Here is a 10,745-nt window from a genome sequence, read left to right on the forward strand (position 1 = left end):
AACAGCAGGACCAACGACGCACAGCGCCCGCGTCTGGATCAAGTTCTGCGGGCATCTTCTGTTTGTTAAGCGGTGAAACTAAAACGTTTTCATATCAAGGAACTGTAAGAACACGATCGAGACACACTTTATAGTTTTGAGACTATATTAACAAAAGGACAGCCAAGAACGACAACAACAATAGACGGAAAGAGACACAACGGACGTGCATTCAAGGCGTTGTTGTTGAGCTAGCAAGCTGGCTAGCCTCGCTAGCTAACGTCAGCTAGCAGCATCTTTGTTTTTAAACGGCCACGTCTTGCCCCCTTTGTTGTCGCTTGCTTTTCTAACGTTAGCACCATTTGGACTCGATTGCGTGCCGGCAGCAAGTCCCGACTTTTCCCCTCCCCAGCGGTCCAGCCGGAGATGCGTGGAAGATGTCGGTTTCGGGGCTGAAGGCCGAATTGAAGTTTCTGGAGTCCATTTTTGATCCAAACCACGAACGCTTCCGAATAATTGACTGGAAGCCGGACGAACTAAGCTGTCAGTTCAATGTAACTGGAGAAAAACTTCTGATAATCCACTGCAACATAACAGTAAGATGGCAATGATTGTTTAGCCAAGCAAAAAGAAATGTTGCTTCGCCACTACCTTATCTTGCTAGCTAGCTACTTATTTAGCTAGGTCGCTAGCAAGGTACTGTAGCTCTACGTCGTTTAACTTGATTAGCTAGCGTAGCTAACTGTAAGTTAGCTTGGTTGTTAGCAATGGCTAGCTGGTTAGCGAACTATGAGGAATTGAAAGTCAGCCAGTGCGACGGCGTACTTGGAAAAAATCTGCTTGCTGGCTAACGCGTTACAGCTTGCTGCGTAGTCACTTTGATAGCTTAGCTAAACTAGTCAAGCTAACGAATAAGCTAGCTACGCTAGCTAGTTAAACTAGGGGGAAAGACTGGCTTGAATCCTGTCGTTACGTTATTTGGAACATTTAATGAAACTTAAGATTCTTAATAAGAATTATAGTTATCAAGGGACTCGGTCCAAGACATGCAAAAGACCCGTATTGTTCGTTATGATTCAATTTAGTTAGCGTTAGCTTAAGTTAGCGGTTGTGGCGATAACTAACGCTACTGCGAGTGTTAGCTAGTAACCAACCCGTCCACCTTAACCCACACTAGTGTTGTGTGCTTGACATATGTCAGCTCGTCAATTTGGCCTATTGAATTCCACACTATACGCTTTTGCCTTTTGACTAAAATCACCATTACGACCTAGACCTAAACTAAGGAAGCTAGCTAGCATTCTTTTCTAGATTTAGCTCATGACGATGGTTTGGTAGTGTTTTTGGAAGCTAGAATCCGCATTGTCGTAATGATTGCGCAGTTATTTAACTTGGTAACTAGAATCAGTTTTCAGACGGTATATATGTCTTGTATACATAGCAGGGAAACGTTAATCGCTACAGTCACCTAATATAGATAATGAAATATTTAAAATACATCTATTCGAATTTGCGTGTATCTGTGAAGGGTTACTTCAAGCTCGACGATTACAGTACACAACTTATTTCTACGCTCATCCCCATTCTAACAGGAGTCATACCCTTTAACACCACCTATATGGTTTGTGGACTCTGATGATCCAAGCCTGACACAAGTGTTGGAGCGCCTTGATGATGTGAGAAAAGGAAGCACTCTGGTAAGATATCAAATTAACTTTCTACATAAGCCAGTGTATCAGCAAAAATGTGTGTACTGGCTAACATAGCTTCGTTGGAAAACATGGTTACCTTCCCTTCCGTGAACCCACTCATGCCTGTCTCATAGGGTTTACTACAAGTCAAGATATACTGGATAATTGAGTCATTAATTTAGTTTCACAACAGGCACAGGCACATTTGTGTCTTGAGAAAATGGGTTGAATTGGAAAAAGAATGCTTTGACTGGCCCTATGAGTCTGGTTAAGAATTAATGGGCCAGGCTTTATCTCAGCAGGAGCATTCTCTCTGCGTTATGACAACAACACTAGCCTGCTGAGCAGAGCTTTATCCAAAGCAGGCAGATAATTGGTGCTAATTCATCTTCGCCGCACTTTTTTCAATTACATCCTTTAGTTCACATTACACTAGAATAAGGCAGCTTACTGTACATGTAATATAATAGTGTTTCAATGGCCATACATATTTTTGTTTGCTCTGATGAGTGTTTAATTCAGGAAGTTTGACCGACTCGTTGTTTTGTACTTGTTGACCTCATGAGTGCACCCTGTGCCATGCTATCTAATCCCCAGTTATATGGCTTGGTGTGGTCACTGGAGTGTTACTTGAGTCATAGCTTTGTCACTAAAACCTTATATCACAGCTCTTCTACATTTGCTGTGAATAGAAGCATTCATGCATAAAAATACACACATAATCCTACATACATAACAATATAAAGAAGGAATGTTTCTTACTATTTTTTGCATACAAAATAAGATCTCAACACATTTTGGTTGCTTGGATCAGAAATGTTTCTTTCAGCCAGTTGTGTGAGGGGTTTGGTGACAGTTCCCAGCAGCAGAAGACAAGAGGTTTCCTTTTCAAAGTGGAGAGCTGTGCTAACATCCCCCTGTGTGTTGTCCTAGAGAATCAGCGTTCTAGATTTCAGGAAAAGCCGGGACTGGTTGTATACCCTGCACATCAGGAAGACAACGCCCATGTGCACCCGAAAACGAACCTTTGGTGATGTGTGGCTGCGTGCGAGGGTGTGGAGCATGAGGAATGCTACTTGTGACACGTCTTCCCTGCTCTGTCACTGCACTGACTGTGTGTTGACGTGGTCTGTGGGCTTCTCTTTCCCCTGTTTGCTGTGCACAGCTCTTGCAACAGCTGAAGAGGCTCATCTGCGATCTCTGCCGCCTGTACAACCTGCCCCAGCACCCAGATGTGGAAATGCTCGACCAGCCCCTGCCTGCTGGGCCTGTAGGGCAAGACCGCAAGGCAAGTCTAAATCCTCCAGGGTCGTTTTTATTTTTATTTTATTTTTTACAGGACTGCGAAAAGTTTCATTGAGGACAAGAGACTGAGGATGACTTTTCTTGGCTGATGAAAAGATGTCCTGCATCCCTGCTACTGAGTCCTTGTCAGAGCTGTGTTCTCTCTTCAGTTACAGGACCCTTTGGCTCAGTGTTTGTTTCATTACAAGTCTTGATTGCTGAACCAGAGCACAGTAATGGTGTATATTTTGCTGTCTGAACATGTTTATTTATATTTTTTTGGTGTCTCTTTAGCATGGAACCACTGATGAGGTCACGTCAGAGGAGGAGGAAGAGGAGGAAATGGGAGAGGTCTGTCACACTTTCTAATACGTTTCCCATACACACTCATACCCTCTCATTCTCACTCGTGTCACATAGAGAACAATGGTTCTGGATTATCACAGGGTCTCTTTGCTGGCTTTGATTGTGTATGTTGTTGTTATCTGGTGTGTGTGCGCGCGTAGGACATCGAAGACCTCGACCACTACGAGATGAAAGAGGAGGAGCCAGTGGACGGGAAGAAGTCTGAGGACGACGGGATCGAGAAGGAGAACCTGGCTATCCTGGAGAAGATCAGAAAGAACCAGAGGCAGGACCACTTGAATGTAAGTGCTCATTCGGTAAGGCAACCTTTTCATACTTTTTTGGGGTGGGGCGCATGAGGGGTTGTTGTTGTTGTTGAACTAACGATGTAACGGATGTATGATATGGGCTTAACTCGCTCAACGATTACCCATAGTAATGCTACGCTCACTTAAGATGCATAGCTGTAGTGACTTCTGACGTAGGAAAATATTTTTTACTGTAGCGTTGATCAAGATATCTTGTTTTTTTTTTTACTGGTCTAAGCCTCTGTCGGTGTGTTTATCTGCATTTTTATCTCCAGGTTTTCTTTGAGCCTGATTTCTGAGGGGCAGTGCACAGTGGTGAATAGATTAGTTTGTGTGACGGACCTCCCTCCCCCAGCTTCTTCACTGCATTCAGTGGCTCAGCTGCTGACATCTGAAATCTGTCAGAAATTCTTAAACTGCCTCGCAGGGAAACACCAGTGGTGTTTCAGCCCAGCCGAGGATATTCTTGGCGTAAACAACAGGCTCTATTGTTCATTTAGGAATGCACTTTGGTGTGGAGAATGAACATAACTTTTTGATCGTTTAAGGCACTGTTTCACGTGTGTTGCTTACCCATCTTAATATTCCCCCCCAGTGCGGAGACGTGAGCATAGTGTGTTGGGGTGTTATATTGTCCTGCTGTGTTGGACTCCACAGGGGGCTGTTTCTGGGTCAGTGCAGGCCTCCGACCGCCTGATGAAGGAGCTCCGGGAGATCTACAGGTCCCAGAGTTACAAGACCGGTACGTTCTGTCGTCCCCCCCCCAGGACTGTGTCCTCTTGATGTGAAAAGACAGAGGTTGGATGCATCGTATCGTGTGTGTGTCTTATCAGACTGGGTGTGTCTTACAGGGATCTACTCTGTGGAGCTTTGCAACGACAGCCTCTATGAATGGCACGTGAAACTGAGGACGTGAGTAACCCATGTTTCTGGGTCCAGAAGTTCCACATAGATTGATTTAGATATACATAGCATTTTCATAATACATTTACAGCCTGTTCGTCATTATAATATTTTTGGTAAATATAGAAGTTTACCTTCTGTCTTGGTATGCTTCACTAGGGTGGATCCTGATAGCCCTTTGCACAGTGACCTACAAGTCCTGAAGGAAAAGGAGGGGATGGATTACATTCTGCTAAACTTTTCATATAAAGTGAGTGGGACTTCTACAAAGCATTCATTTTCATCCTTGATTTTTGATCCTTGTAAATCAAGGATCATGTTTGGACCTAAAGCTCCGGGTGCTGTGAGGCCGTACTAATGTTGTTTCCATCCCTCTGCTCCCGACAGGATAACTTCCCCTTTGACCCTCCGTTTGTGCGGGTAGCGTCGCCTGTTCTGTCCGGAGGGTGAGTTCTTTCTGTGTGTGTGTTTTCACAGACATTGTTGTACTCCTCCCCTCCTGACTGTAAAGGGAAGGGTGGTCTTAGCCCAGACTCCCCTCTCTGTCAGCAGCTCGTGAAAACCTCAAGGTCACACTGGGCGTTTGGCCGGTGAAAACGGGTGGTCTGTGATTGCGGAACAAGGAGATCACCGAGCTGCTGGGAACTCTGTTCCAGTTGGCCACCGTCTAAGTACCCTGTTCTGTTTTTCTAACCTTTTCTCTGTAGTTACGTCCTTGGAGGGGGAGCCCTGTGCATGGAACTTCTCACTAAGCAGGTTGGTTAAGTGGCCTACTATCCAGACTCTGTGGCAGTTCCTCCTTCTGTCATGGTGTAGCATCAGATTCTAATGTACTTGTTCTGGTTGCAGGGCTGGAGCAGTGCCTATTCCATAGAGTCTGTCATCATGCAGATCAATGCCACTTTAGTCAAAGGAAAAGCCAGAGTGCAGTTCGGAGCCAATAAGGTAAGGTCAAGAGAAGCGGCTAACGGCTCCTGTTTATTGCAGGGATGTGCACGATACTTGATGTTGATACTGTGGAGTAGAACAAGGTGGGGGCAAAGCTCTCAGCTGTGCTCTGCTTTGTGTGTGGCCAGCTGGTTAGTTCTCCCTCCACGCAGGCGGCAGCAGGCAGCTATTGCTCTGATAAGCCTCTCCACTCAACTCCTACTGGGTGTGGTTGCCTGGCACTCCCTGGGACAAGATGCTGATCTCTTAATTCTGCAGCTTCCGATGAGTCCACTTCATGCTGTCACTTCCAGGCTCGGCCCAACTCCTGGCAGAGACCAATCTGGCTCTAGGCTCCCATTAGAATTTAGAGCAGACTGACCAGTCAGGGTTATTTATAGCCAAGCGTCAGCCCCTGCGATTCCGAGTAGGAACGCACCACGACTGGTGTGTTGGGGGCACTTGGAAAGTTATCATCTTGGGCTAAGTGGGTGTGAAGTATCCGGACAGGACTTGGTAATCAGTCCCGTTGATGAGGGCTGAATCAGTGGGAATGAGAAGTCAGATAAGCAGAACACGCCGCAGGGCAGATGGTTGAAGATGGGCCCAACCATTATGTCGGGAGAGTTGCCAGAATTGAAGCTATTTTAAGCATTTTTTCTTCGTGCAACCCGAGGCATTTCTTTGTACATATGCACAGGAGGTTTAATCTATGTTCTGTCTTTTTGTGTGGTGTATAATTGTTGTTTTTTTGTTGTTTTCAGAACCAGTATAATCTTGCCAGAGCACAACAGTCATATAAATCCCTGGTCCAGATCCATGAAAAGAATGGTGAGTGTTCCCATCTCCAGTTACACCCAGTGAGCATCTCTGACCTTGTTTACTGATATTTAATCCCTCCATATATCACCCTGGGGGGGTTGAACCGATCTTTCTGGCAACAATCTCATGTTGGTTCTCATTGCAGATAATGTAGATAATCTAGCACAAACCAAATGTATAAAGGAATTTCATATGCAGATTGAATGTTTATGTGCAGAAGCCAGATGTCCCTTATCTTCCAGTTAATCATGTTTTTTCTCGACTCTAGGCTGGTACACACCCCCGAAGGAGGACGGCTAGATAAGGATTGTGGCCATGTCAGTTCTGGGACCCCCCTGTCTTAGGATCCATACCCTTTTTGTTTCTTTTTGTTTTGTTTTTTTTGTGACAATTTTTTCCCTCCTTTTCTCCTAACTGGAGTTATGTTCTTCACTGGATGTTCAACTCCCACACCAGTTCCACTTGTTCTGTGACCAAACTGATGACGACTCCCTTGAAAAACCACCTCAGCTAGCCTTCAGTACAGGAACCTCCCTTTCCACCACCATTCCTCTTTTTCTCTCGCCTGTCATTTCCCCCCGTCCTCCGTTGCGACATCTCCCTAACCCCGTATTAGACTCCATATCATCTGGCTCCGCTGATTCCCACGTGGGCGAGCGAAGGAGTGGATTCTGCCTGTGATTTTGGTCATGGATGAGGCACGGCTTCTTCTACCAGCGGAGGCTCTCTGCCAGGACATCCATCTCGACCACGCAGAGCCCCACTGGCCTCAGACTGGACCTGACTAACCAGAGGCATCCTCCCAGAGGGGCAGCAGAGATTTACCCCCAACCCCACCTCACCCCCCCAGCCCCACCTCACCCCCCCAGCCCCACCTCACCCCCCCAACCCCACCTCACCCCCCCAACCCCACCTCACCCCCCCAGCCCCACCTCACCCCCCCAGCCCCACCTCACCCCCCCAGCCCCTCCCCATTCTGGCTTTTGTCATGTCCGTGCTTGTGTAATATCTGTATAATGCCAAGATTCCTCTTCCTCTGGACGCTGGTGCTCCTGAGGCTAGCCTGCTTACACATACCCTGGGTCTACGGAAGCCAAACTCCCTGCCTGACTGGAGAAGACGAGCAGCACAGACTCCTGTGGCCAGGGTGAGACTGCTGCTCTGTGAAGGATATCCTGTTGAGATAAGTGGTGGTGTTGGGGATAAGGGGGGGGGGCTCCCCATTCCCCCCCCCTCCATCTTCCTCCTACCTCCTGGGCTGGAGTTTTGGGCAGTGTCAGCAACATACTGAGACAATGACCAGGCTTAGCAGTGGCAAATTGGAATTTAATCACTGTAATGTAGTTGAATTTAACTCCACATGTAAACTTGTAAAGTTGTATTTCCGAGAATGGATTCTAATTGTTTTTAATGTAACCTTGTGTGGGTCTTTGGGGGTGGGCAGGAATTGCATTAGTATACCCTTGACTACTCATAGCAGGGCCATCACAACTTCTGAAGACGTGTCACGCTATAGAAATAAGTCAAACTTTGCTACACAGATACTTTTACAGAAGTACACACAAAAAACACACACACCATAAACCATGTTATTATGTAAGCTTAATGACTACTACTGTTTATTGATTTCCTGTATGAAGTGGAGTTCTGAGGTCATATTTGGCAACAGCCTACAACACACCATTCCTTGTTCTAGTGGTACCTCATTCTTTACCATACGTTGTTGTAATTGCACAGATGGTGCTGTTTTGGCATTCCAGACATTGAATCTATTTGTAGCTGTCTCTTGAAACTTGATGCACCTCAGTAAGGCTATGCAGAGAAGGGACAGCATTGTATTTCCCAGTAGTGACGAGACCATACCAAAAAACATGTCTCCTTTCAAGTTTCTTCAGTCTCCAAGTATAAATCAACGGGGTCCACAGGTCCCAGCCATTCCCTGGTCCTTAAGAACTGCCACCACCAACCCACGGGCAGAGATTGAGTGGCTGGAAGGAACATTGTGTTGTACCTTTGGCCCCCAAGAGACTGGTGTATTGGTCAAGTCCCTTTTGAGGCCTAAGGTGTTCAGACGAAACCTCTCCTCCAACCATAGCCTACTCTATGGTACCTAGTCATGACCCTTAACCTCAGCTCTGCCATACCATCAGCATGCTGAGTCTTAAGTAGAATGTGAATATTATGCAGAAAAAAAAGAGTATGTTGCATTGCTTTTAATGCTCTTACATATGACTCCATAGGTGATTGTGAGCTCACGCTGTTCCACATTGTATGTCGTCCTGAACCCCAGCATAGGAACTAGCATGTTCCTAGTTAATATCCTGCTTTTACTATCAACGTTTTGGGTCATCTTAAAGCTAACCTAATCCAGAACACAGTTCTCCTTTTAAAACGACCATGTATCATGTAGGTCAGATTAAGTTCCACCTGTGTTTGTGCAAGTAACAGCCACCTCACTAGTTTCTCAAGACACATCTTTGTAGATTTTTTTTACAGTTTCTTTTTTTTTTTTTCTCTCACAAGACTTGTAACAGTCATGACATATGGCACTATTCACTCCATTACAGTACAAGTACATAAATAGCTGTTGTCATAGGCATGGATGTTGATGGTGTTGTTGGTTTCCTCTTAGTCACCTCCTCCTGGGTCCAGACATGCCCACTTATAACTACCCCTGCCCCTGTGTTCTCTGCAGAAGCAAACTCAGGAATACATAATGCGCACTTGACTTTGCAAGGGATTGCTTCACAAGATGCTAGTTTTATTTTTCTGTTTATTTCTTCATAACTGGTTTACCATTTGATTCCCCTGTAATTACAGTAAGCATAAGAGTGCTTTTTATTTAATTTTTGCTTTTGGACTGCACACTTTCTGAGTTTTATTCTGACAAACATCCTTCAGGTTGTTTAGAGGGGAGCCTGTTGTGCTAAGGTTGAAGTGATTGTTTTTGGGCAGACATTGCCATTCTTGATTTAGACCCCTCTCCACACAGACATAATCAATCTCCACAGATGTTCGGTCCCGTGCTGAAGGATGTTTTTGGGAACACTGACTCCAAACACACTCATTTACCTCAACCAGTGCTGGTCTACATGGGTGTTTTCAGGACAGACTCCAACTTGTCCCTTTGATATTAATTGTCCCTTTTCGCATGTAGATATAACAAGTCCTTTTGCTCTGTTGTAACTGTGGGTATAGGGTTGATGTCTAAAGATGAATACTGAATAGGGTTGATTTTTTTTGGGGGGGGGGGGGGGGGGGGGGTCCTGGAAAAGGGATTTTTTACGGCAGTGTAAAACCTGATTAACGAGATCAGGTTAGCGAAGAGCATCGGCTGCATCCGGCGCATTGTTAGAAATACGAGACCAAATTAATTCTCATCAGTAAACACACACACAGCAGACTATTGTTGTTTCCACCTAGTGAAGATGATAGGACTCTCCACCTCTCTGTCCTGGTCCCTGTCACCCTCCTCACGAGACGGTCTCATCTTTAACCTGGGTGGAGGTGCTGCTTCTCCTCGGGCCCCCGTGTCTGTAGTCTTGTCAGTTGTGCAGTGAGTTACAGCTTCTTTTTACACCTATTTAGATTGGGTGTCTAACATAAAGTCTAGGGGTTGTGGGAATATTGGCTTGAGATATAAACTTGCCTAATAATGGGTTCCCTCTCTGGCTTCATTCTGTGGTGGGTGGGTTATAAAGTTATGCACTGTTAGCATGCTTTGGTTTTATTTTATATTTTTCATTGCAAGGGTAATTTTGACCATGTACAGTAATTTGTAAACTTGCATCAAGTTTATGAATAAAGAATTTTATGAAATACTTGTCTGTTGTGGGCTTGTCACTGGTTGTTTGTTTTCTTTTTGTCTGTTTGCATAATCATGTGAACATTGCTGACCAGCCAGCAGGTGGTGTCTGATGTGCTGCAGTCTAATCTATTCTATTTTTGTTGCCGTTGTGAGTTAAATTATTTGCCACTAGAGGGAGCTGTTGCAAATGGACAGTATGACTTGTATGGGTACTCAATAGTACACATTCAAGTAAAAGTATTAGGTTGATGGAATCTCATATCACAGCATTCTATTGTTTAATTTGAATGAGCAAATACAGACTTTACTCGTACTACGTTTTTAGGGAAAATGGAGGATAGATAACCATGTCTTGTCATTCAGAAGTTTGATGGCTAGACTTCAATCTCCAATGACTTATGTAGAGCGCTGAAGTTATAATAGAAAACCTCAATTCTCTTATTATTCTGGACCCGTCCTCTATTAACTGTGCTTGCTTGTTTTCATTCCTCTATGGACACTAGAAACCACTATTACCAAGAACAAAGTGCATTTGGAAAACCTTTAAAAGTCATCTCTGGAAAGTGGCCTTGGATAAACAGTCACTGTTCACTTAAAAGGTATATCCACTCCAAGAGACTATGACATAGACAATAAAAACTAATTTTCAATTTAAAAAAAGTAGATATTTTCAATTGC

At 44.8% G+C, this 10,745-nt stretch overlaps 1 protein-coding gene across 2 annotated transcripts; it reads left to right on the plus strand.

Annotated features, from left to right (window-relative positions):
- Window positions 1-7,116, plus strand: LOC136955162 (ubiquitin-conjugating enzyme E2 Q2-like). 2 transcript variants are annotated; one of them, XM_067248785.1, is made up of 13 exons: window positions 1-575; window positions 1,572-1,676; window positions 2,836-2,958; window positions 3,249-3,305; window positions 3,461-3,616; window positions 4,265-4,349; window positions 4,459-4,519; window positions 4,670-4,760; window positions 4,898-4,956; window positions 5,218-5,266; window positions 5,360-5,455; window positions 6,202-6,268; window positions 6,528-7,116. In XM_067248785.1, the coding sequence occupies exons 1-13, from the start codon at window positions 417-419 to the stop codon at window positions 6,557-6,559; spliced, it is 1,140 nt and encodes a 379-aa protein (XP_067104886.1). In that variant the 5' UTR covers window positions 1-416; the 3' UTR covers window positions 6,560-7,116. The 2 variants fall into 2 exon arrangements, with proteins under 2 accessions (XP_067104886.1, XP_067104887.1); XM_067248786.1 differs by having other exon boundaries at window positions 3,461-3,601.
- Window positions 7,117-10,745: the final 3,629 nt, after the last annotated feature.

The sequence above is a fragment of the Osmerus mordax genome, chromosome 13 (genome assembly GCF_038355195.1).
Source record: "Osmerus mordax isolate fOsmMor3 chromosome 13, fOsmMor3.pri, whole genome shotgun sequence".
In the NCBI taxonomy this organism is placed as follows: domain Eukaryota; kingdom Metazoa; phylum Chordata; class Actinopteri; order Osmeriformes; family Osmeridae; genus Osmerus; species Osmerus mordax.

Bases quoted from the DNA above. Each gene is read 5' to 3' on its own strand.
- LOC136955162 (XM_067248785.1), top strand. From the start codon at position 417: ATGTCGGTTTCGGGGCTGAAGGCCGAATTGAAGTTTCTGGAGTCCATT. The intron at 4,761-4,897 runs GTGAGTGGGACT...TGCTCCCGACAG, and splicing joins TGCTAAACTTTTCATATAAA to GATAACTTCCCCTTTGACCC. The intron at 4,957-5,217 runs GTGAGTTCTTTC...TTTTCTCTGTAG, and splicing joins TCGCCTGTTCTGTCCGGAGG to TTACGTCCTTGGAGGGGGAG.